The sequence below is a fragment of the Oratosquilla oratoria genome, chromosome 33 (genome assembly GCF_046742065.1).
Source record: "Oratosquilla oratoria isolate Oo_2021 chromosome 33, ASM4674206v1, whole genome shotgun sequence".
NCBI lineage: Eukaryota > Metazoa > Arthropoda > Malacostraca > Stomatopoda > Squillidae > Oratosquilla > Oratosquilla oratoria.
The window spans coordinates 5,685,507-5,711,540 of record NC_134809.1 but is presented as its reverse complement, the minus strand read 5'-3'; the positions used below and the strand labels follow the sequence as shown (position 1 = coordinate 5,711,540).

Sequence of the window (26,034 nt, the reverse complement as noted above, 5' to 3'; positions counted from 1 at the left end):
TCTCTCTCTCTCTCTCTCTCCCTCTCTCTCTCCCTCTCTCTCTCCCTCTCTCTCTCCCCCTCTCTCACACACACACACACACACACACACACACACACACACACACACACACACACACACACACACACACACACACAATCATTCTCTCTCTGGCTGCCTTTCTCTTTCTCTCTTTCTCTATCGCTCTCACACTCACTCCACCTCTAGCCATAATTTTCTCTCTCCATCTCTTCTTCTCCCACCTACCATGTCTCTCTCTCTCTGTCTCTGTCCACCCTCCTCGCCATATCTCTCTCTTTCTCTCCTCCCACTATCTCTTTCTTTATCATTCATGAACTGTGTATGTGGACATCTACAAGTAAAAGTACCATTTCACCGAGCGCCTCATGATCTGCCAAATGTTAGAATCAATAAATAATAATTCTTCCAACGTCTTCTTCACCAAGTGCCCGCCTAACTTACACCCGGTCTCGTCATCATTGTCATCATCGTCGTTCTTGTTATCATCCTCGTCGTCCTCGTCGTCGTCATCGTCCTTCTTGCTATCATCCTCGTCGTCCTCGTCGTCGTCGTCATCATCATCACCGTCTTCGTCGACATAGTCGTCATCGTGGAAACGATCGTCGTCATCATCACGGCTGTTGCTCAATGATTGCATCAGAGGCCGCAAGGTTCCTTTCTGACCACTTGATCCTTCCATCAAGGTGATACGAATTTGAAAGTGTTTAACCTTAAGTGTCCAATGCAGAACCACCCACCTATCCCCTGTGGGACTATACAGCCTCTGTCACTTAACCCGGCGTAGTCAAGTTGATTAGATGAAGCGAAAACCAGAGCTGGGCGCATTCCTCGGGGAGTTCCTGGATACGTTCCTCGGTGCGTTCCGCTTTAATTTGACCGCGGTTAGCGCTCCAAAATTATTAAAGCTTAAGAGGGAGCAGGTTCACACCGAAATAAAAGACCGGTGGGCCACATATCATACCTAAGAAAATGTTCGTAGGCCACATCCAAAAGGTAGGCCTTGTCATACTATACCAACACCTATATTGCTTTAATAGCTTGGAAGCGCTAGCCGCGGCCAAACTAAAGCGGAACGCATCGAGGAACGCACAGAGGAGCGCGCCCAGCTCTGTCAAATATGAAATGTAACACTGGTATACGGCGCCTTTGATGTCCACAGCTGCAGAGAGGGGTTGGTAAGCCACCAAAAATGCGACTTGAAGGTTTTCCAATTAAAACCTCCGAGGGACCGTATTATGGACTCCCGCGTTAGAGGTAGGGACATTAACCACGAGGACCCTTCAAGACGTACAACTCTCGCCTGAATAAAATTGTGTGTACTCAAATATCTAGAAAATAAGCCCCCTTGTGAAGTACATAAGTATGTTTGGTACATAAAATACATTTCTCATACAACAAAAAAGTGGATATATACAAGAGGATGTGCATTATTATTCAACTTTATTTAATTATTTACTTGTTTATTCTATTTCTTATTATTTATATCATTATTTTTTATCTATTTATTTGTTTATTTATCATTGTTATCCTTTTTTCGCATCCGACCTAGTTTTGGACCAAAAGGTCTCCTGTCTCCTCCCTCCTTTGTAACCCTTTGTAATCCTTTGGGTGAGTGGCCCACGCCAAGAGGCGCTTAGCTTCATCTAAATCCGTCGTTTTTGCCCTATGAATTTGGGCAGATTACAATCATCACTGGGAATCGGAAAGAAGTGCGGGATTCGAGCCCACAACTAAGCGTATACGAGACTAGCACGCTCCCCCATTACGCCACCAGCGTACACATTGATAGAGTAGAGCAATTATCCCCGTTTGAAGATGTTTTTTCGTCACAATATATCTAGTTTCCTCTGCGGTTTGGTGGATTAACCCATTCAACTCCGATGACAAGATTTCTTGTCATTTGGTCAAATAAAAAAAAAAATCATAAAACACCAAAATGTTTGATCAAACACCAGAAAAATATGACGTCAATCCTCGCTTCGCTCGCAGCGAAGCGAGGACTGACGTCATATTTTTCTGGTGTTTGATCAAACATTTTGGTGTTTTATGATTTTTTGTTTTATTTGACCAAATGACAAGACATCTTGTCATCGGAGTTGAATGGGTTAAAAAGATAAACTTCTAACACTGAAAAAATATCTTGATTCTTTCAAGATTCTTTTTTAGTTAACACCAAAAGTTCTTAGAGGGGCGTAACAAAAGATAATTTGGGAGTAGGGAAGGGGGGGAGAAGGATGTTTTGGTGAGGGAGTTTAACAATGGCTCCTCGTGCATAAGTTCGAATATCCGACGCTTACTTAACGTAAATTAAGTTGTTAAAAGTACAAAAGTATACAAAAGACTTTCTACTAAGAACTGTACATTCTTTCAAGTCACCAAACATGTAACATACCGAGTATGGCATAATGAATTCAATAGGTATTCGACATAGAATATTCCTTTTATATTTTTGAATATGAATTAAAATTTTGGGGATGGGGGGTCGGATCCCCCTCTGTGGTCCTCCCCCCTTTACCCCTCTTCCCCCCCCCCCCCGGCTAAACCACTGGGGTTTCGGTCAACTTAAAGAAACCCGTCTGCGCATTTTTTAGGTCAACTGCAATTCAAGAGAATGAATCACTTGTCCATAATCAAGGAAAAACTGTCTTGCCTGGTGCTCGCGGCTCTGCGGCGCCTCAAGGCGTGTTGCACAACCTACCCGGACGAGTTTCTCGTCACCAGACACCGGATGAATTCCGGACATCGGTGTACGCGGAACAGCCCCGAATCCGGAAATTCCGGATTACGGAGAAGGGGAAGTGCGTCACTCGGAATGACGCAATGAAGAGGTCCTCCACCGGCGCGACACGACGTAACACCCCCGTGACGTACAGTGACGTATTCTTTCGTTGTCATATCACGCAACGCCCGCGCGACGTCATGGGAAAGAAAGGACCTACGTGATGTATATTAGGTCACGTAATAAACGCGGCGTGACGGAACACAGTAATGTAACGGCCAGTGTGATTTGAAATGGACTCTGATTCGTGACGTCACGCAGAAGGAACACTCTACCCTCCACACACACACACACACACACACACACACACACACACACACACACACACACACACACACACACATGGTTCGACGGTATAGTGGTACCACTCTCGACCACTAATTCAGCGATCCGAGTTCAGTTCCGCCCAAGGCTGAAATTTCAGCATCGCTGCACTGCGAGCCGGCACTCCAGCTGTGGTGGACAAGGAGTTTGTGTGTGTGTGTGTGTGTGTGTGTGTGTGTGTGTGTGTGTGTGTGTGTGTGTGTGTGTGTGTGTGTGTGTGTGTGTGTGTGTGTGTGTGTGTGTGTGTGTGTGTGTGTGTGTGTGTGTGTGTGTGTGTGTGTGTGTGTGTGTGTGTGTGTGTGTGAGAGAGAGAGAGAGAGAGAGAGAGAGAGAGGGAGAGGGAGAGGGAGAGGGAGAGGGAGAGGGAGAGGGAGAGGGAGAGAGAGAGAGAGAGAGAGAGAGAGAGAGAGAGAGAGAGAGAGAGAGAGGAGGGGGGAGTCACAGCATTACTTACTGATTGGCCCATATACGAGCTTTTGAGCTCTCATCCGGGAGGGTAATTGCTGTCGATCACGGGGCTAACACGTGATGCAAGACTGAGGTGAACCACACACATCTTATATAAGAAACGATATTGAGAATGAGTAAGACACACCACTACGAATTACAGGGACACTCTTTTGGAAAACATTCCAGACCCTTCCGAGATGACAAGGCTCTTTCTGTCCATTCTACAATTCGCCTTTGCCAGATGTTCCAGAACATTCCGTGGCCTGTGGACATACCTTAGTCAGTCCCTCGCCTCCACCAGGGTGATGGTGGTTATTATTATAATAATAATAATAATAATGATACTAATGATAATGATAATAATGATAATAATATTGGTAATATTGATAATATTGATCATATTGATAACAATATCAATAATATCAATAATATTAATAATATTAATAATATCAATAATATCAATATCAATAGTATCAATAATAATAGTATTAATATTATTATTATTATTAATAATGATAATAATAATAATAATAATGATAATAATAATTTTATTTGGCATTGAATCAATATACATGAATTGCAGATAATGGAAAGAACACATAGTAGTTCGAAATATTAATTACAAATGCCGAGGATAACACAAAAAAGCATGTGAGCTTATTTCCATTGTGAGGGGTGAGGGACTAGGGGTTCAAACTACCCCCCTTAGAACAGCGACATCCTTATCCGAATGTTTCTTCCTCTTCTTGGTTTTAAGAGATCAAGGTGAATAAGCGATTGAAATCTGACCCACTGCTAAATCTAGTCACCTAGCCCCAGCGAATAAGGAAAGTGGATAATCAGAAAGAAATGGTTATTTACCGAGTTAGTGAAGGTTAAGTGATTTGGGACAACAGAACGAGGTAACTTAGGCTGCATGACCAACTTTCCCAAGAGGTCAAGATCCCTTTTATTCAGTCGAAGTGCGCATGCTCTTCGATCAGTTGCATTAATCCTGCACAATGCTGAAGGGGTTAACCCCATGACGTCACCTCACCGAAGGGATTAAGCTCTTGACGTCATCATGTTGAACCGATCAACCTTTTTTGATGGTTAAGAATGGGGAGGCATTTTGGGTGTCCCATCTGACATACTCGTAGATCTGTTTCTTTATGTCTTTGTGTCTTGTTCGACGATTTGCAGAGAGGAAAAGCGGCACCTCTCGGAAGATTTTGGTACCACGAAGACAAATAATATGACTTGGGAGCAGCCAAAATAAAATGGAAGTCGGAAACTTTCACAGGATATCTTAAGACCCGTACATTTAAAACCTTTCACTCTCCCTAACACTCTCTACTAGTAGAAAGTAGGATTTTGCTAACTTGGCCATACTTATGATAATCAAAGGTAGATGTTATAAATAAGCCAATAAGCCACACAAACCTAACTAGGACACCAGGTAGATATTCTACTTTCTAGTGACAGAAACCATCCCCTAAATCTGTCTAAAGGTTCTACAAGTACAACCCAAAGAAGGAGCTTAGCCCTAACCTCAATGAGTCTAGGTCATTCAGCACGAGGAAGCGATCCAGGCGAGCGACAAAGGTCAAACCAGGTCCTTGCAGAGATGGGAACTCCGCCAGGAAGACTTCCAAGCCGTGACCTTCAAGGAACTGGATGAGGAGAGTACTAACCAGTGGGGACATCACGACCCCCCCCCCCCACCCGTGTCTCACCCGTACACGAGTAAGCTTATTCGCTTTCTCCACACTCATTCATACAGTGAGGGTGATGGTGAGATAGTGAGGGTGAAGGTGAAGGTTATGGTGATAGTGATGGTGAGGGGGAGAGGTGAAGGTGAGGGAGAAGGCGAGGGATAGGGATGGTGATGATGGTAATGGTGATGGTGATAGTGATGGTGCTGGATATGAGGGAAATGATGACACTGTCACTGGTGATGGTGATAATGATGATGGTGGCAATGATTATGATAATGATGACGGTGGTGTCGGTGTTGGTGGCAATAGTGACAGTGGTAATGGTGACTGTGATAACGGTGATGGCAATGGTGAACAGTGAAACCAGTGGCCGTATCGGTAACATAATAATAACGGGTGTAATGGCGACAACAATGATAATAGTATCGTGAGGTGATAAACACTGATGATGGTCACTCGCATGATGTTGACGAAGCTGTGTAGTTAACGTCTCTTTTCTTAATCCCCTCCCTGTCGCCAGATGATTTTATTCAGCCTAGGGAAACCCTGAGGGCATAAATATAAGGTGGGGAGAGTCTCATGAGTGTTACAGCTGTCCGTCACGGGACCAGCACATGATTCAACACTATGGTGAAATACTGTCCCTTTCCGTATCCATCTTCGCGTATCTCCTTCTCTCCAGCTGCCTTTCATCCACCACCCTCCCTCCCTCCCTTCCTGTCTCCTCTACATTCTTGCTCTCCCTCTTCTTTTCACACGTCTCCATATTCCTTCCTCCACCCACCTCTTCTTCCCCACGTGTCCCTCCTTCCTTCCTTCCCTTCCTCCCTCCCTCAGTCCATCTCCCACCCTCCTTCCCACTTCCTTTTCCTCAATGACATTCCTCTGTCCATCCTATCTCGTCCCTTCCTTCCCCTTCCTCTTCCCCTCCCCTCCACCTCCTCCTCCTCCCCCTTCGGTCCAGGACATCTGCTAACCACTCCTACCACCTGCTATTTCTCATCCTCCTCTTCACTTCCTCATCCTCCTCTACCTCATTTATTTCCCGTCGGTTTCCCTTTTTTCTTTCATCTTCCTCTTCATATTCTTCTTCAACCTCCTCCTTCTCCTTTTCCTCACCCCACGCCTTCATTTATTTACATTCCTGAGTCCGGTAAATCCCATCTCCCGTAACTTGACCCTTATCTCTTCGTCTGTCTCTGACACTTTCACTTGGCATGGATTCATCTGGGAACACAAACTTCTCCATTAGCGGAATGACCATGTAACCGAAAATTTGAAAAATAACGAAAAGATAAGTTTATAATAACGAGAACTGAGAACTTTAAAACAATAATTCAGCTGCATTAGCGAAGAAAATCTTGGCCAAATTCAAATGAGAGGATTATCGAGACGCTGTAGTTTGTAAGCATGCGCAAACGCCGCCCTGAGTATATCTGCATGATGGCCGCCATGTTTCGCTTTCTCCTATGGCCTACCGTTTTCAAATTGGGGTCCACAAAACAATAAAGACCACAGACAGATGTTCCACAAATAGAAAATTAGAGTAGTTAGCGGATGCTTGTCGATGTAATTCAAAGGTACAGTGACCGGCTAAAGAACGTCAAAATACGAAATGCACGAGAAAACTGTCACGCGTTTCATTCTCATACACCCGTCAGCTCTCATGTTCATGAACAATATATGCACGCTTCGAAATTTATGCTTTCATTTCATTTTACCCGGTTTTAACCAGTCTCAGTAAGATATTTTTCAATGGATTTACAACATTCAGTAATCTGCCAGGCAGTATAAAAAATACAATATAGGAAATACTATGATTCATAGTCGTTTTATTTTTTTAATCGGTCCTACACAAGCGTTCACCAGTGTCGCCACATACGGAGAGTCGTCCAATGTACACACTTGCCTGTAAACATGTGCACAAAGTCTGTCCCATGTGCTCACATGGTGTATATGTACACCAGAAATGCCTATCCTTTGAGGGTCAGTGATGAAACGTATAGGCCTGAGTCGCCAACGGCAGTGGAAATCTTAGAGAAACAGGATATGTGGGAGCTATGAGGCTACGGTTTAGAAAAAAATAATTATCATTTTTTACGTTGTAATTAATCGTTTAAATAAACAAATAATTTTTTCTCTACAACGCTGTCTCTGTTTTAAGGAGAGAGTGTTAGACTAAATGTTACAAATACAATGTTTTGTAGAAAAATAGATAATAACAGGCTCTACCATAGCCACGCTCACTGTTCATGTATACGCAAACTCAAATCCTCACTATAAAACAACCATTACCAATGATCATGATTTAAGTATATTTCTACAAAAGAACCCTTGAACCCTAATGTACGATACACTCAACCATATCCTGCAGCTGGAAAATTGATAGAAAATAAAATCCTGTTTTACACTTACAACTTCCTCGATGAAGTTTAGAGAAATTCTTCACAACCTTATAGTTGGTCAGAGAAGCTTAGAAAGATGAAAAATAAACTAGATATTTACCAATTTTATACATAATGTCTGTTCCATCGAAACACACATTATATATATATATATATATATATATATATATATATATATATATATATATATATATATATATATATATATATATATATGTATGTTCCTTCTTGAACTTCGAATATTGCAACATCAACAGTTGCAACAGTAGAAGTTGCAATGACAGTAATAGGTGCAGCAGTAATAGTAATGTCCCACTCAACACAGCCGGTATTATCATGAATATCGATCCTGAAGTTATATTTTCTACCTTTCATATTTACACACACACGTGTATATATATATATATATATATATATATATATATATATATATATATATATATATATATATATATATATATATATATATATAATGCCCAGTATACGCACTTCGACAAGATTTTTACTTCTACCAATTTTCGCTACGATAAAATGAACTACAATAACAATAACAAAAGTACAATAGTGATGATAGTAATATCAATCGCAGGAGAAATAACAACGGTACTAAAACATAAAAAATAGTCATATACACGTACATATCTACATACATATACGTGTGTGTGCGTTACTATCAACCATATATTAATTCCAAGCAATCTTCGCTCTCCGTACAACAGGTAGACTCAGCTGCAGGTGAAGCTGCGAGGCAGCCGGACGGGGGCACCTTGCAGTTTCCTCGGGCAATGGCGCCGGTCACTTGGACTTCCGGGCCGGCTACGGCTTCCGGGGTTTTGAAAGGAGAGAGCCTTTCCTACTCACGCGCGCGCGCACACACGCACGATATAATTCAACGGAAGTCCTTGATAGAGAGGACTTAATAAATTGGGACAAGAGAAATACAAGGGGACATGATAAGAAACTGTAGAAGAGACCTGAAAAAAAATCTACACAGGGTGGTGGATATCTGGAACAAACTGGATAAAACAAGTGTGTGCAAAAACTATACACGAATTTAATAGCAAACTGGACAATGCGAGATACAAAGACGGGACACACGAGCATAGCTCCCCTTCCCGTAAGATACAACTAGGTAAACTCACTCACACACACCAAAGCTGGAACCATACATTAATAGCTGGGTACGATAATTTGTAGCGCAGGAGACAGGATTCCACATAGATTGCTCTTTTCCTGTATACTGCAGTTAGGCAATTACACACCTAAAATGTTTTTGAAGATGCCTTATATATTTAATCTGGCCCGTCTGTTGGAAAATATATAATATAGCTAAGGTTGGAATCATACATGATATCAAAGGTATGATAGATGGGAGATTTAAGACAGGACCGCACAAGCGTTGCTCCTTTCTTCCACATTGTAATTAAATACAATTACGTAAACGCACACACACAGATCTTCCACCCAACAGTCCTCTACCACGCTACCCCAATAGGCATAACAACAAACTTATGCCCATCGGATCGCCGAGGACTGACCGCTACAAGAACAGAGCTATTCCGTATAGAGTACACATCATTCAGTTTTAGTAAGAGAATTGGCTCAAATTTTACCATGTCAGTGCACCACTCTTATCTCAATAAACTGACTATTATCATTATTCACAGAGAGAGAGAGAGAGAGAGAGAGTGCAGTTAAGGAGAGAGGGTTAGCTGGAGAGGGTAGTTAGAGAGAGAGTGGTTAGAGAGAGAGAGAGAGAGAGAGGGGGGGGAGAGGAGGGAGAGAGAGAGGGGGAGGAGAGGAGGGAGAGAGAGAGGGGAGAAAGAGAGAGAGAGAGAGAGAGAGAGGGGGGTACAGTTAGAGTTATAGAGAGAGAGAAAGAGAGAGAGAGGAGAGTGAGAGGGAAAAAGATAGAAAGAGAGAGAGAGAGGGGGGTACAGTTAGAGTTAGAGGGAGTTATAGAGAGAGAGAAAGAGAGAGAGGGAAGATAGGGAGTAGCAAGACAGGGAGGGAACATAGTTTATTGCAGCCTACTCTGTCCTGTGTCCATTCCTCACATTGTGGGGAATCTTCAGAGACCCCCTTTTTTTTTTCTTCTTCTTCTTTTTCTTTTTATTACTGACATGTCCTACCTTCACTCAGGAGGGAGGGTGGATATGAGGGAAGGAGAGTGAGAATGAGGAAGGGAAGGAGGGAGGTTAGGAAAGAGACAAAGAGAATTATGGGATAAGATATTTGAAAGGAGATGTTTAAGAAAACTTCGGCATAGACAATAATTTATTAGATGTCTGTGTTTTTTACACGAATCCCGTACTTTGGATTCACCAGTTTCAATACTGTCAATAATTTAAAGAGATGTTAGTCACTACTCCTTTCAGTATTGGCATGTGATATTTCAGTTATTTAAACTAGAATGAAATTGTTTAATATAATAACCATTTGGTGTTTTTTTTTAACATCCTAACAAAGAAAAAAGAATGGACTTACACCAGGAATGCCCTCATTTTCACAACCATGTATGAGAAACAGATGATCTTTATTTATTGTAAAATGAAAAACAAAACGGGCACAGATCTGTACAGAAAACTTCATCAATGTACATCAAAATGAACAGAAAATAGGAAGATGCAAAATTATACGTTTCTTGTGAAGACTGTACCCCTGATAAAGGTCCATAAGATCAAGTCATCGAAAACTTCTGGTCCATGGTTCCTCATCGGGTTGTCTCGGTGAAAACCCGTTCCCACACATTGACGGAAAAAAAAAATTGGTGAAGTCTGGTGGGCAGGCAAACATTTACATGATGGGAATGGTCAAACCTTAACTTAATGTTGTGGGCCACACTCCTGTAAAGAAGACACCCCTGCCCACATCCCCTTTAGATACAAAGAATAACTCCTCCCAGACAAAGTGGCACACAATGAATTTGTACATAATTGTTTGCCTGATGCATAGGTGCTGCAAGAGAGGTAGAAGTCTGCACTCGGAACTCCGCTGTGGCCAGCAGCACTCTGACTCGCACCGGGCTACACCCCCATTTCCCATAAGCACAAGTTCCTCATGTATAACTTTTTTCTTCCGCTCGAGATTTGAGGTGTATATGTATGTGTGTGATTCACCATTCACCATGGTTCACCATGATCTTGGATCACGTGTTGGACTCATGATCGACAGCTATTACCCACCCGGAAGAGAGCTCAGAGCTCATATATGAGCGATCTATGAGTAATGCTGTGACCTCACACGCACACACACCCCCAACTCTCCGCCCAAAAGAGTTGGAGTAATGACCCACAGCGCACCAATACTGAAATTATTTCAGCCCTGGGCAGGATTCGAACTTGGACCACCTTAGTGGTGGTTGCAATCGCTAGCACTGTGCCACTGAGTCGTGTATGTGTGTCATGTGTGTGTGGATATATTATCTCCTCAATAACTTGGAAAAACATGAATTAGTCTGAACATTTTTTTTTCATCCAAACATAAACTAAATACATTAAATGTAATGTATGTATGTATATACAGTACATGGCAAAAGATACATATATATGCACATATGTCAACTGGAGCCATGCCATTAGATTATCATAGGCTGAGGTGCTACTAAACCTAAGATGAGGCTGGCATGGTGCACATAGGTGACCTGAGGGCACTATAGCTGTGAGCTAGTTAATTGCAAAAAGGAATAAATGAATCAAACCCATGCTTAACCTTTCTTACCATGCATGGTTCAGTTGCCTCTATTCAAACTACTACAGTGGCTGATGTCTTCTACCAAGCTGTCAAAGGTATGTCTTTGGGTCACATACCGAGGATATAAATAAGTTTTTAATGACCCAAGACTGTACCACAAACATTCAACATTAAAAAATATTCTTCTTACAGCTTTATAGATGCAACCCACTGTAGCACTTATGAATGAAGGTAACTGCATAGTGCATAAGATACAGCCTGTCAAGTCGGGTCATGGCTTTTAAATCACCTACTTCTCATCAGTCACAAGACTTTTGTTCTTAATCCTGGCACTAATTTCTGTTCCCTTGACACCTCAAGCCTAAATTTGTATCATGACAATTCAATTTCTCGTACTTGGACTACGACACATGTTTAAGCCTGGATACAAGCAACTCTCCTGACTTTGTGTATGTGTGTATACATATATATATATATATATATATATATATATATATATATTATATATGTATATACATACATACATATATATATATACAAACATACATATATATATACACATATATATATATATACACATATATATACATACATATATATATATATACACATATATATACATACATATATATATATATATACACATATATATACATACATATATATATATATATATTATATATATATATATATATACATATATATATATATATATATATGCATGCGTTATTAAAGTCGACAGCATTAAGGAGGTTGTTAATCTTCTTATGGGTATTCTCAAGCTTTCTAACCAGTACTCTGCCATTTGGAGGGTGGGCATAAACCAGATTGCCAAAATGATTAATTTATTCAACGTTTCGAAACGTTGACTAAATGAATCATTTTGGCAATCTGGTTTATGCCCAAACCCTCCAAATGGCAGAATACTGGTTATAAAGCTTGCGAATACCCATACAAAGATTAACAACCTCCTTAATGCTGTCAACTTTAATAACGCATGCATACAAGAGAATCTGCTCCCTAGATATTCAAATATATATATATATATATATATATATATATACATATATATGTATATATATATATATATATACACGGATATATATAAATATATATATATATATATATATATATATACTCACATACATAAATTAAATCCCTCCCTATTCTAACTGCTGTGATGATGTTTATGGTTTTAGCACCTTTTCACCTTTTAATTTTAGTGTGAAAGCCTCATATTATTCAATAAATATTTGTACCATCTTAAATTATATTTCATATTTAAAAAAATAGCAACTCAAATGGGCATTTAACTAAACTAAGATTATATTCAAATCAGTGATGTTAAATTATTGAGAGGATAATGTATGCACATATATTCACATATGCATATACATGTAAATGTATATACATTATTTGTCTCCATACACATACGTGTACTCGGAAAGACAACATTGCTTCTTGCTTTGTCAAGTGTTAATCAAATGTATATACAATAAAATTTAATCACACACTTTCCACACCTATGTTCTGTCAGTTAGCAAATCTGAATCCAATAAAACATTAAAAATTGTTGCACGGATAATAGATACGACAATATACACAAAGCTTCTTTGTATTCAAATTTCCCTTCTAACAGAATGTAGGTGTGACAAAGGTGTACTTATTTTTTTTACTGTATATACACATTGCAATCATATTTGTCGAGTTATACACAATTGTACAACATATGTACTCTCATTACCAGTAATTTTTCCATTACCTCATCTTCCCTCCCACCCACCTTAGATCTTACTAAAATGGCACCACTGTTGCACCAAAACTACATTCTATGCCTTCTCAGCCCTTCCTGTGCAAGCAGACTTTCAGCTATGGATACAAAGGTTGTTTCTAACCCCCTTCCGATTCTTTTTCTTCATTAGACCCCTCATCTAGTCCCATCTGACCTGACTCAACATCTTTGACAAACTTTCAGCTTGAAGACCCCTCAGCTGTCTCAATATATGGTAATATTAAACCTCACTAGATAACAAGATGCCCTTCCTAAAACTTAACAAGCTCCACCGTGATATTTCTATATGGAAACCATAAATAAAAATGTGAATCCTGTAAGCAAACACTTATTTATCTAGGTACAGATATACTGTACCAGTTTCATACAAAAACTTAAGCTGCACCATGTCATATCCTATAATCTAGTAAAGATTAAACCCAATTAAATCCAAAACAAACCCAAATAAATCCAAAACAAATCCCAACCCCACTTTCCATGTAGCAAAACCTTTCCCTCATCCTCCTTGCCCCTTCAAGCTCTCCTTGTCTCCTTCAACTTTACCTCCATCCCCAAGTATACAGATAATCCCAGTCTCTGAAATCTTGGTTACGACCTTTCATTATCATCTCCTTAGGACCTGTATTTACACAAATATTGATGATGATGATGATATGGTTTAACGTCACAAACTCCCCCTCACCAGAGGGCTAGGACAGTGCCCCTCACAGAGGACTTTGTAGCATGGAATTTAATGAACCATGCCCTTGGTTCAACTTCACCAGTGGCAGGATTCGAACCGCCATCCACTCGACCTTCGCCACAAGTAACGAGGCCCTAACCTGCTCAGCCTGCGAGCTTCCACTTCCAATTCTACTTTACACAAATATTAAGATCCTGATTTTCGTTAAATCTAAACCTTTAATAGTAGTACATTTTTTCACTAATCTAAGCTTTCTCAAAGTACAAAGATGCAGATTATAAATGAGTGTGTACAGTGTGCCCCATTCCCCTGAGGCATAATGTACAAATATACACAGAGTTTGTAACCTACATCTTTGTACTTATGCTTTAATGAGCAAAAAGTACAGATAATAAAGGCTTCATCCTTACATTATATTTCCCTTGCCATATTTGTGGACAGAGGCTATTTTTAAACATTTTCATTTCTTTAGGAATTTAAATTTTACAATCTCATCTCAGTAGCTAACTATACTCAAATTCTTTTCAACTTAACCCCAATTTACTACCACTCTAAAAATGAATTGCCTAGTATTATAGCAAGAAACTAAAAGTTGGGTGTGACAAATTTTACTTTTGATACCGTTCTGATCTGCCAAGATGGAAATTTTAAAAAGTTTGGCCTACAACTTATCTTCCAACATATGTGGGTTATGGTACAACAAATTTTCGAGACTAATCAGAATTTTGTTTCCCCTTAGTAGAAGATAGTTTCCTTACCTAACCTGAGGTAACCAGTTAACAGGTACCCGGCCCAGTGTAGATGAGGATGTAATATAAAGGTGTTATTTCAAGTTTCACTAATAAGAAAACCCACAGTCCCAAGGTGGTTGGCATCCCAAAGCCCTCCCACAAGTCTTTATGGGAATAAACTTTGGACTGTTGCATGTGTTATACTGGTACAGTGAGTCCTCGTTATACAGTAGATATGCGTTCCTGAAAACCTTACCGCAAATTTAAATTACTGTATACCGAACCCAAGATTCGACTTATGGCAGACATACCTTCTCCCTGCTCTTTCCTCTTCAAAATATCTAATTTTACCTCCAAAACACGAGTGGATACCATATCTGTGAATATTTCTTACCGTAAACAGAATCGAGGGTAGTAATTACCGGATAAATAATTACCATGTAAGGAAGACTCACTGTATAGGACTGTTTCTATGTTACTAGCTGAAAGTAGAAGAAGGGAAGAAGTCACCAGTGATCAGCATTCCATGTGTGAAAAGGTGTATGAAATATGGCTGAAGATGACAAAGATATCTTGGGCCCAGTATGGAAACAAAGTGTCAGTCCCTAAGAGAGGGTGTTGTTAGGACAACTCTGCTGTCCGCCTTGAAGGACAACTACAACTAGGTACCCATCACTGGTCCCAGATGAGGAAGAAGAGAAAAAATAAAGAAGGAAAAAACAAATATAACAAAGGAAAAACCCTTTCAGCATAGTGGTATCCTTATTAGAGACTGTCATAGATAGATTAATACCACAATCAATTGATGGGTTCACCGAGTACCCAATGTGTTTTCATCTAATCAAGACCATTCTCCCCATGTTCCCTCCCTAAGCTGAAAAATCATCTTTAGAAAGAAGAAAACCTTAAAATTGAACTACTGCGATGAAAAAGTTTCCTACATACCCTTTTCATATGCTAAAACCCATATGGCATGGGCATGGACAATAGCTGAAGGTTATAATTCAAGAATATGAACCCTTTATGTTGCCACATGCTGGATAGGTTCCAAACATTCTCCTTCTGGTTGGTTATTTCCAGAGGTGTTGCTCCGGCCTGCTTGGCCACTATGTTCTCACATACATACACAAAGAAGTGACTCAGCAAGGAGACAACTAACTGAATGCAATTTGTCAATGCAAGATGAGGGTCCACTGCAAGATTGAGAACCCTTTCAACATACTGGTAATCTTAACAGATTTTGTTCCATCTAAAATAACAATTATATTCAGCTACAAGGAGAACTTCATGTTGAAGATCTGGGCCTTTTTCAGGCCAGAATCTTCCCCTGTGCAGAATAAAATAATTTGGCACTGGTTAGAACAAAGTCTAACAGGTACATCAATATGCTGAAGGGGATACAAATACCCACTTGACACTCTACTAATTTTGGGGGAGGGGGTGATCCTTCTTCTTTATCATTCATTCTGCCATTCTTAGATGAATCCCTGCATTACCCTAACCGTTACTGATGGGTACCTATCATGCTGGTACATTGATGGGATGTAGGTCTAAACTACCACATCATTTTGGAATGAGGGGTTCCTCCTGTCACATTCTACCACAGAGAGGGGTCCAAAACCATAGGTCAAAGCGAGTCCGGGTCCCTATACCTACGTGATCCTGACGGGAGGGGTCCCTACTACCACTACATATTGAGGTGGGATGGCCCTGGATGGTGCATATTCATCTGATAAAGAACCCCTAACCGAGACATGGCTGCCTGATGGTGCATCTGAGGGTGCATGGGGTGGTGCATGGGCATAGGAGGTTGCATATGTGCCATTTGGGGGTGATGCATCATACCCTGTGAAAGCGGGTCCACTAGGACCGTCTGTTCCACAGCTGTTGGGGCCTCAGTGATCTCTGTCACCACCAAGGAATTATCCTCCTCGGCAGTGCTGATCTCCTGATAGGCCCCAAGGTTTCTTGCAGCCTCCGCTGCTTCATCCACCACTCCTCCACGCATTCCAGGATGCTGCTGTTGTTGCTGTTGTACAACTTGGTGATGCTGTTGCTGTGGATGCTGTTGCTGTGGCTGCTGCTGTTGTGGATGTTGCTGAGGCTGCCCATGTGGTTGAGGCTGCCCATGTGGCTGTGTCTGAGAGTGTTGTTGTTGCTGTTGTTGTTGCTGCTGTTGTTGTACAACAGCTGCCTGTGATACATGTACTGTCATCTCTTTGTCTATAAGAACCCTCTTTTCCATGTGTTTTGCCAAAGGCAACCCATCTACCCGTTTTTTACGCAAATAGTTTTCAGAATAGGTCATTTCTTGAGGAACATTGTGCTTACTTACCAAATGGTTACGCAGCTTGCTACGATCGTAGTACTCCTTTCCACAATATGTACAGACTTCTGCCTTTCTCCTATCATTATGTGCTCTCTTAATGTGAGTATTGAGCTCCCCAACACGTTTGTAACACTTACCACAGATCTGACAATAGAAGGACGGTTTTTCATGCATTTTAACCCGGTGGTACCTTAGAGCATCAGACGTGGCAAACCGCTCACCACAGTACTGACAATTATAGAGAAGAATTCGAAGGTGTACCACATTAATGTGGCGTAGCAAATCAGTTTTGGTGGCATAACGCTCACCACACCTATCACACTGCTCTTTGAACTCGGAATGCATCTTAATTTTATGCATCTTGAGAGAGACCTTGAGCACTGTCTTCCCACACACTTCGCACTGCACCTTGGGTTTGGTCGAAGCACCACAATGAGCCTCCTGGTGTTCCCGAAGTTTCTTGTTCGAAGGCGCCATGAAGCCACAGTCACTACAGAGGTACTCGGTCGTCTTGCGGTACGAGAGTGACTTGTTGTGGTGTTTTCGCATGTGAAAGGTGAGTCCCGGCAGACTCCCAAGTTTGCATCCACACTCGCCACACGTGAAATCGTTGGCATTCTGACCAGCATCATTAAGGTGTTTGCTGTTGATGTGCATTTTCAATTTGTATTTGAAGAGGAATGTTTCACCACACTCCTCACAAGCATAGGTTCGGTCCTTGAAGGCAGTTTTCGATCTCCCCTTCCCATCCGTGTGTGCAAGTTCCTGATGGTACCACAAGTCCTCCTTCCTCAGGAACTGTTTATCACAGTCCCGACAAGGATGACTTGTCTCCGATTTGTTTGCCTTACCTTTATTGAAATATGTAATGACACCATTGTCTAATACTGTCTCTTCTACTTCTAACACTGTGCTATCAACCACTGTGTGGATCTCCCTCTTATGTGTTATCAACTCTGTGTACTTCTTGAATTCTGAATCACACTCCGAGCATCTGTATATCTTGGGGCCTTTAAAAGGAACTATTTTTCTCTTATTAGTAGTAGGATACTGACCACCAAGCCCTCTACCAATCAATGTGGATCGTGCTGCCGGTCTTCCCCTCCCTCTCCCTCTCCCCCTCCCTCTTCCTCTACCCCTTCCTCTTCCACGTCCTCTTCCTCTGGTTCTCTTTCTTCTCCTTTCGTCTTCGGAGTCATCATCAAAGTCCACATCACACTCTATACTATCAAAACCGTCTTCAGGTTCAGATTTTATTTTCACATCCGAAACGAAATCAGGTGACATTTCTACGATCTTCCTTTTTCTTCCTCTACGAGACATGGTCACCGCAACTTTCTCCTCCTCTTCCTCATCTGAGCTCGAGGCATTTGGTCGTCTTCCGTAGTGCTCCTGCTGTTCCATCTTCGCCTGTGCTACACCAGCATAATACAGACCCTGAACCTCCTCTTTGAGCTTGTCATGTCTGTGGATGACCGAGTCAGCTGCGTTAACAAGGTTAGTGCAACGGCTGCAGAGGCAAGTACTTGCCTCCATGTTCTGCAGTTTGCGACTAACAAGATGGTTGATGATGTCCAGGACAGTTTTCTGCGTATGAAGAAGGCGCTGGTCGTGCTCAAAGATGAAAAAGTCGTTGAGGATCTTCCCTGTCTTTCCACATACAAAGCAAGTGTACTGGCGAACACGCTTGACAACCTTCTTTTGAGCATCTTCTTCATCTTCAGCTTCATCTGTCAACCCTAGCAGGGAGAGAAGAGAAGATTAATGGGTAGTTACTTGTTATTTTTGTACTCTCACCACCCCTACTGATGATATACAAGAACCACATCTTTCCTCAAGTTCACTCCTTCCACCTCTGCATTCAACAATATTTTTGCAAGTTTTTCTTCCCCCTATTCCATGTTTGTAACACACACCGAAAACCTGCTCTGTCAACTTTATCATTTGCCTTCTCCGAGTCCACAAAAGCCTAACATCCTTACCTTCTATGTCTATATACTTATCAATTTGTTAAATTAAATAATATCTATTCTAACTATATACTAAAACGACTCTTCCCCCTAATAAGGGAGACAGGCAGATAAGGCATGCGCCCACCCTTCACCCATCTTGTACCCATATATTTTTATTTTTATTTTAGTTCCTAGTGGATGAAGAGTCATTCATGGCCCCCACCCATTGCCTTAGTTAGAGCAATACAGCAAGACACAGTTCTTCCACTCCAAGGCCCAACAACTGAAGCTGGTTTACCCCCACCACTACATCACTTGATGACCTTCCCTCCTCATCCACTCGCATGTAATTAGAACAAAGAAAAGTAAAAACCAAATTAATTAGATTTGGATTTTCTTTCTCACTCGAACACATGACCACAACTTACCTTTCTTGGAGAGAATTTGTGGCAAGGAAAGGGTTCCTACAACAGCCTGCATGGTTGTGTAAAAGGGCCATGAGAGGCGGGTGAATTCGCTTATGTCTGGATGACTTAGGTCCTGTAGTGGTTCAAGAAGAAAAGGTAAGGTTATGAAAATGGAGATGAAGGATTATATTGTATTGTATTCTTCAGACAATAATATGTTTCTAGCCCTGTGGACAATATTACATTAGTATCAAGATTATAATGGGGCTATAGAGTTCAGTTGTAGGTGTGGACAGGATAGTCAAGTGCAGGGTAAATATGAAAGCATGATATTTAAAAATTGATACATTTATTGTATACAAGGGAGCTATAGTGTGGGAAGAATAAGGGATATAATAAGAGGAGCACCATATGGACAAGTACAAAGTGTCTTATCAGACCTGAGAAATCAAGAGTGAGACAAAAATGTCTTTTTCTTAAGTACACAAATGCTCTCAAAATATTGGTTTTGTTGGTAGGAAGAGGGGCATTGGATAAACATAAAGTTGGATGGTCTTCCAATGGTCTATTGAGTATTACTACCAATGCCTCTGTGTTTTTGCCACAAAATATGTAGTGTGTTTTAAAGAATGGGTGAACAGTCTGACGCAGGCAGAGGGGTGGAAGCATCAGAACAATTCAATGCTGAATCTCTAGCTGCTTTGGTGCCTCCTTCATTGCTTGAAGTGTTGACATGAGAAGGTACCCAGGAAAAGGACATAGATTTAAAGCAGAAAGGAAATCAGATGAGCCATAGATGAATATCATGGATCAATAACAGGAAGAGAGGGTGGAAACAGCTTCTATGGCAAGGGTGGATGCCAAAATCAGCCAAATCTTTGATACATTTTCTCAAGTGTCAACAGAGTAAAATTATAAGCCTCCATACAAGTATGGGCCCCAATCTGCTGCCCAGTGCAGTATGCACTTTGGAGATCTATTAGTGTGTGTGTATTTTTTTCCCCCCCCTTTTTTCTTCTTTTTAAGGCGAGCTCTGAGTTCCACGTACTGGAAACAAAGCATCAGTGCACCAGGTTTTGTACATGCATCAATTGCCGCTCACCCCTGTTCTAGGGTGTTCTGCAAGACAGATAATTACGAAAGAAAAGAAAAGGGAATAGGAAATAAAGTGAAAGGTGGTGAGAAGAGCTAAGAGTTTGGTAGTAAAGACAGAAGTGTAGAAAAGGTGAGAGAAGGGTTGTATAACCAACTCTACAGCAAGTTTACCATTCTCAAACCAAGTGGGCACCTATTAACATTTTAAAGAGCCGAAGGGTGCATGAAATTAGAGTAGTAACAAATTTATTTGATATCTACATTTTATGAAAATGTGATACATTTTTTTCTATGTTATCCTTCGCAACACATCTATGAATAAAAACTACCAAAAATGTTACCAGGAATTCAAAATTATATTACCAGAAATTACATCACTCTGTGTAATGACTCACCAGGTATTTACTCATGAGATAGTTCCATTTCTTGCGTGCTTGATTGGGTGTTATGACATTCATTAAACCAAGTTCATCAATGATGTCTCTGCAATATACATATAAATTCAAATATTAAGAATATATATATATTTATATATATATACATACATACATACATACATATACCAAGGCTTTTTTCCCCCTTACCAGGGGGGTAGCCAAAAAGGACAAGGCACAAAAACATTCCCACCCATTTCATCCCCGAAAACACTCAACACCCCTCCACCCTCCCTCCCATCTTAGCACCTCCTAGATGACGGGTCATCCTTGCACCCTGTCCACTGCCCTGGGTCAGAAGCAGTGACGCAGGACACAGCACATCCACAGCAAGGCCGCTTCATTAAATCGGCGACCCCCCCTCTCCGTCCCCCCATATAAAGGAGAGGACGGGGAGAAATCCCTTCGGGCTGCGTCAAAATTTTTGCTCACACACACTACCTCACCCCCATTCCCCCGTCCAATCCACCTCATGCATCACAACATTTTCCATATACAACCATTCTCCATTCACCCCTGTCTTCTGTCCTCTCCCGTCCTTCCTCAACCAACATTCCCCTCACATTTTTTAAATAAAACATTTTCATGAAGTTGAATGTAAGAATTATGTATACAAGAAATGAGATGAATATTTATGAAAGTCTTCACATATATAAATACACATCCTAAAAGGCCTTTTCCTTATTATAAAAGGAGTGGCAGTCAAAACTTACACCCATCCCACACCCATTTGTTGTTCCTCCCATCATAGTTCATGGTGGATGAAGAGTCATATCCTGTCCCCTGTCACACTGCTCTGATCTCAGGCAATGCAGCAAAACACAGCAACACCACAGCAGAGCCCAACAACTGGAGCTGGCTTACCCCCATTCCTTCATTACATGGTGCCCCCACCCTTCATCTATTTGAGAAATACAATGAACAGACAAAAAATAATCCCTCTAGGCCATGTCATTTTTCATCCATCTGGAACCAATCTCCATTCACTCCTATTTTTTGCATTTCTTTTTCACTGTCCAACAAAGATACATTGCTTCTGACCCAGGGCAGTGGGTAAGATGCAGGGATGATCAGTCATCCATGAGGAGCTAAGATGTGAGGGAGGAAGGGGTGGTGGAGGGGAGTGGGTACATCCCTTTGACTTGGCTATCTCCCTTTAAGGGGGAAAAATCTCCTGGTATATAAATAGAACAGAGCAAAAGGTAAAAAAATGGTATTAAGTTTGTGTAAGAAAGTTTGTGTGAATAATGATGGATGTGTTAGCACTGACTGAAACAAAACTGAAAGGGAGGGGAGAGCTGGAATTTAAGAGTTTAGTGGTTAGGGTGCTGAAGGCAGGGGAGGAAAGGAGTAGCACTGTTGATAAGCAATGAGATAGGTAAGTGCATGATGGAATAGAGAAAAATATCAGGTAAGTGTCCTCATGGATGATAAGGGCAAAGCTAAGACTGGAATATAAGATCAGGACATTTGTAAATGCATGTGACCTTGATGGTGCGAAAAGTGAGTGAAGCAACATAGACTGATTTAAGCAAATGAGTAGAGAATTTTATTTTATGAAATGTAAATGTAGTGGTACTTGAGCCCTTAATGCTACAGTAGGAAATGAGCCAACAGATGAAGTAGTAAGAAGGAATGGAGCAACAGAAACAATAGTGGAGATTAGTACTGAAAAAGAAATGATGACAGTGAAAAAGAGTTTAAGAAGAAACCTTAGCATGAGTATACATGAGGAAGTCATGTGACTTAAAGGGACTTATTCTTGTCTGCTCTGTAATATCTTCAATAGATGAGGGGGCAGTGTTGTTCTTTGTGGACAAGGGGCCATCCCTTCCCTTTGCCCATTGCCTGGGTCAGGAGCTTAGATTTTTTTTTTTCAAAGGATAACAATGGGTGTTGTATGGGTAAGTGACGAGAGGAGGGTGGATCCATGCCTTAGCTAGTTACCTCACTTCTGAGGGGGGATGAGCCTTAAGTAATACATACATATGCCAAAGGCTTTTTTCCCCCTTATAAGGAAGGTAGCCAAAAAACCACTCCCACCCATTCCATCCCTATCACACTCCACTCCCCTCCACCCTCTTCCCTCCCTCTTATCTTGGCACCTTCTGGATGACAGGTCATCCCTGCATCTCGCCCACTGCCCTGAGTCAGAAGCAGTGTCATAAGACACAATCTCTCACCACCTCTATGACCTCATTTCTTTCATGTAATAATGTCCTAAAAGATAAAAGCATTGGTTATTTCTAACAAAAAATGAAAGATTTTAGAGAGGTAAAACTTTTCTGAGTACCAGGAATTGTGGCAAGACTTACGCAAACATGGAGGACACCTTCTTGGAGTTATCAGGAGGCCGAGACCCTCTGAGCTGAATGAATCGGGTGGTAATGTCCTTTGTCCCTGTGAAACAATAAAAGTCAACAGAGTGGGTAAGTCTAAAAATCTTTAATATCTATTCACACTCACTGTAAAAAGAACATTAATTTGCAAAACTAAACTTCTGAGAAAATATACACAAATGTCCATTTATCATTATAGCAAAAGGTTCCCGCTTCTAAGGGAGGTAACTAGCGAAGGTATGCACCCACCCTACAGCCATCCCACACCCACACATCCCACATCCATTTGTTTCCTTTTAAAAAATATCTTAGCTCCTCGTGAATGAAAGGCCACCCCAGCCCCCTATCCAATCCCTGGGTTATAAGCAATGCAGCAAAACATCTCCACAGTACAGCCCAACAGCCTAAGCTGGTTTACCCCTCATGCTTCCTTTACATAGTAATCCTCCCTCCTCATCCCCTCACAAGTAAACAGAAAAGATAGGGAGAAAACCCTTTGGGTCATGTCAATTTACCATCCATTCACAACCGTTCTCTACACACACCTATCTAATGCCTTCTCCCTTCCCCACTCAACAGACATTCCCCTTATTACCTAACGCCCCCTTCACCATATCCATCTATCCCATTCTTGGACTTCCCATCAAGTTTACTCCATTCAATCCTGCCTTCCACACTCATTCTTTCCATGTGCCTAATCCAACCCAATATTCTCCCATCAACGCTATCTACCAGCTCCCTTTCCAGCCCCACTCTCCACATCACCTCTTCATTTCTCACTTTATCCATTCACATCCACCATACTTCTCAAACACAACAAATCTAAATCTTTCCTCTCTCCCCCTTACATTCCAAGTCTCTGCCCCATACAGTGTTGTAGGCACAATCACCCCTTCACAGTTATACCCTTCTTAACTTCTTTACTTACATATATTGTCTAAGTTGGTACGCTCAGATCTGATGTTCCCATGTATAGCATTCTCTGGAATCTGCTGAAGTGCCTTATGCATGTCATCATAGAAGGGCCAGGAATGAGGAGCTGGACAGCTACCATCAGGACCGCTCGTGCAAGAAAGTTCCTGTGGACACAAGTGTAGATAAACACAGGAATCAAAAGCAGAACACAGTAATAATAAAAAGTACTGTCTCAAGTTTCACTGCCTGTAAATCTGCAGTCCCACAAAGATTAGCAATGATTCCTGGGCCCTTTCATATATTAAGGAAAGTGTTGGACTGTTGCCAGTATTGAGTTAATGTGGAAAATTGTGACCAACTTATAGTAATAGAAGGTGGGGGAGCTGTCACCAGCTGTCAGCTCTTCTTATATGTCAAGATGAAGGAAACAGTAGTTACTAAGCCCAGTCCAAAACCAAATCACCAACCTACACATGATCTCCCCACACCAATATTTTAGGTTTTTAGTCTGTGGGTGAAGTTGTCCATTTAATCTGACAACTAGGTACTTCTTAGATTCAAGGTAATCATACGTAACTATCATCACTGAGGACTTGCATACATCCTGTTTTGTGTCAGACATATATCCAGATTACTGAATCAATGTCCTATTTTGGCTGCTATATGCTATATTGCAGTTCCAGTGCTGGGTTTCCTAGCACTGCCTTTCACTTGAGCAATGTGCCAGAGGGCAGGGATGACCCTTCGTCCATGAAGTGCTAAGATGGTGTGTAGGATGAGTGTAGGTTTGGTGTACAAGGAGAAAAAGGCCCTTTGGTGTATATATGTTGATATGATCTAAGTTTCTCTATCCAAACTTGTCATGAATTATTATACAATTCAGGATGTAAGCAATTTTTTGTCACTTTAAGTGGATGGAGTGGCAAAGGAGGTAAATGCAAGAGTACCAGACAGAGGTTTGGAATTTATGATAATGGAGGGAAATGGGGGTTGAGCCAGCTGTTTGTAGATGATACTGCACTTGCAACTGAGTTAGAGGATAGACTGAAGCAGTTAGTGATAGCATATGGAAGGGGTAACTGAGAGGAGGATGTTGAAAGTATATGTGAGCAATCAATTAATCAATCAATCAACTGCCCCCAGACCTTTCTTGCAGAGGACCCAACAACAACCACCAGACTGGTCCTTAAGTCACTTAAGAAATATTGTGTTGTCTGGGTATGCCTAGTGTGGGGCCTTCTGTTTGATGGTTGCATCTGGGACAGTTTATTTCTACAGCCTGACCTATTCTGGGATGGTATGGTTTTATTGCTGGATGGTGACCCTTGACCTATTCTGTGATGTTATTGTTTTAGTGTTGGATGGTGACTAATGTAGTTGTTGTTGTTCCCTAGACTGTCTGTCCAAGCAGTCCCATCTCCCCAAGGAATGTCACGGCCAAAATGGGGTTTTCCCACATATCCTTTATGGAGCATATGTTGTGTTGTTTGCATGCATGATTGTGTATAATACAGTCTTCCATGACATGTTGAATAGTATGGGGTGAATTGTTACATCCTGGGCATGTAGACTAATGTAGTTCTGTAATGTGGTTCTTACTTCTCTTGGGAGGGATATTTCTATGGGGCTGATGTTCATAGGGGTCTGACAGAGTAAGGAGTTTGGTGGTAAGCCTTGAAAAGATCCGAGCATGGACGTGTTTTTGTATGGATGTGTTGTGAGGTACAAGTGGGTTGTAGATGTTTGAGTGCTTTACAGTTGGTGTAGAATTTTGTTGCAATCAGTTGGCTGAGATTGTTTATTGTAACAAGATGGGCAATTAGGGCAGTGGGTTCTTGCATTAAACTGTGTAACAATCATTGTCTTGTGACATTCTATATGTATTTTGGTTTCTGTATGCATATGTTCTATTGGGGTGACTTTGGTGCATCCTGCTATTTTCAATGTTTTATTTTGTGTAGTTTGATTATTTGGTTGTTCAGAGCAATG

The 26,034-nt window shown here is 41.2% G+C and overlaps 1 protein-coding gene across 1 annotated transcript in view; it reads right to left on the bottom strand.

Moving 5' to 3' along the window:
* Nucleotides 1-12,473: 12,473 nt before the first annotated feature.
* LOC143017724 (uncharacterized) overlaps nt 12,474-26,034 on the bottom strand; it is a 34,146-nt gene continuing 20,585 nt past the window's right edge. Inside the window, exons 13-17 of the mRNA XM_076172510.1 lie at nt 24,059-24,209; nt 23,107-23,191; nt 20,753-20,840; nt 19,284-19,395; nt 12,474-18,642 (exon numbers count right to left, since the gene is read on the bottom strand). Of these exons, the coding sequence (XP_076028625.1) occupies nt 16,262-18,642; nt 19,284-19,395; nt 20,753-20,840; nt 23,107-23,191; nt 24,059-24,209 (2,817 nt within the window). The 3' untranslated portion in view covers nt 12,474-16,261. The remainder of the gene's footprint in view (nt 18,643-19,283; nt 19,396-20,752; nt 20,841-23,106; nt 23,192-24,058; nt 24,210-26,034) is intronic.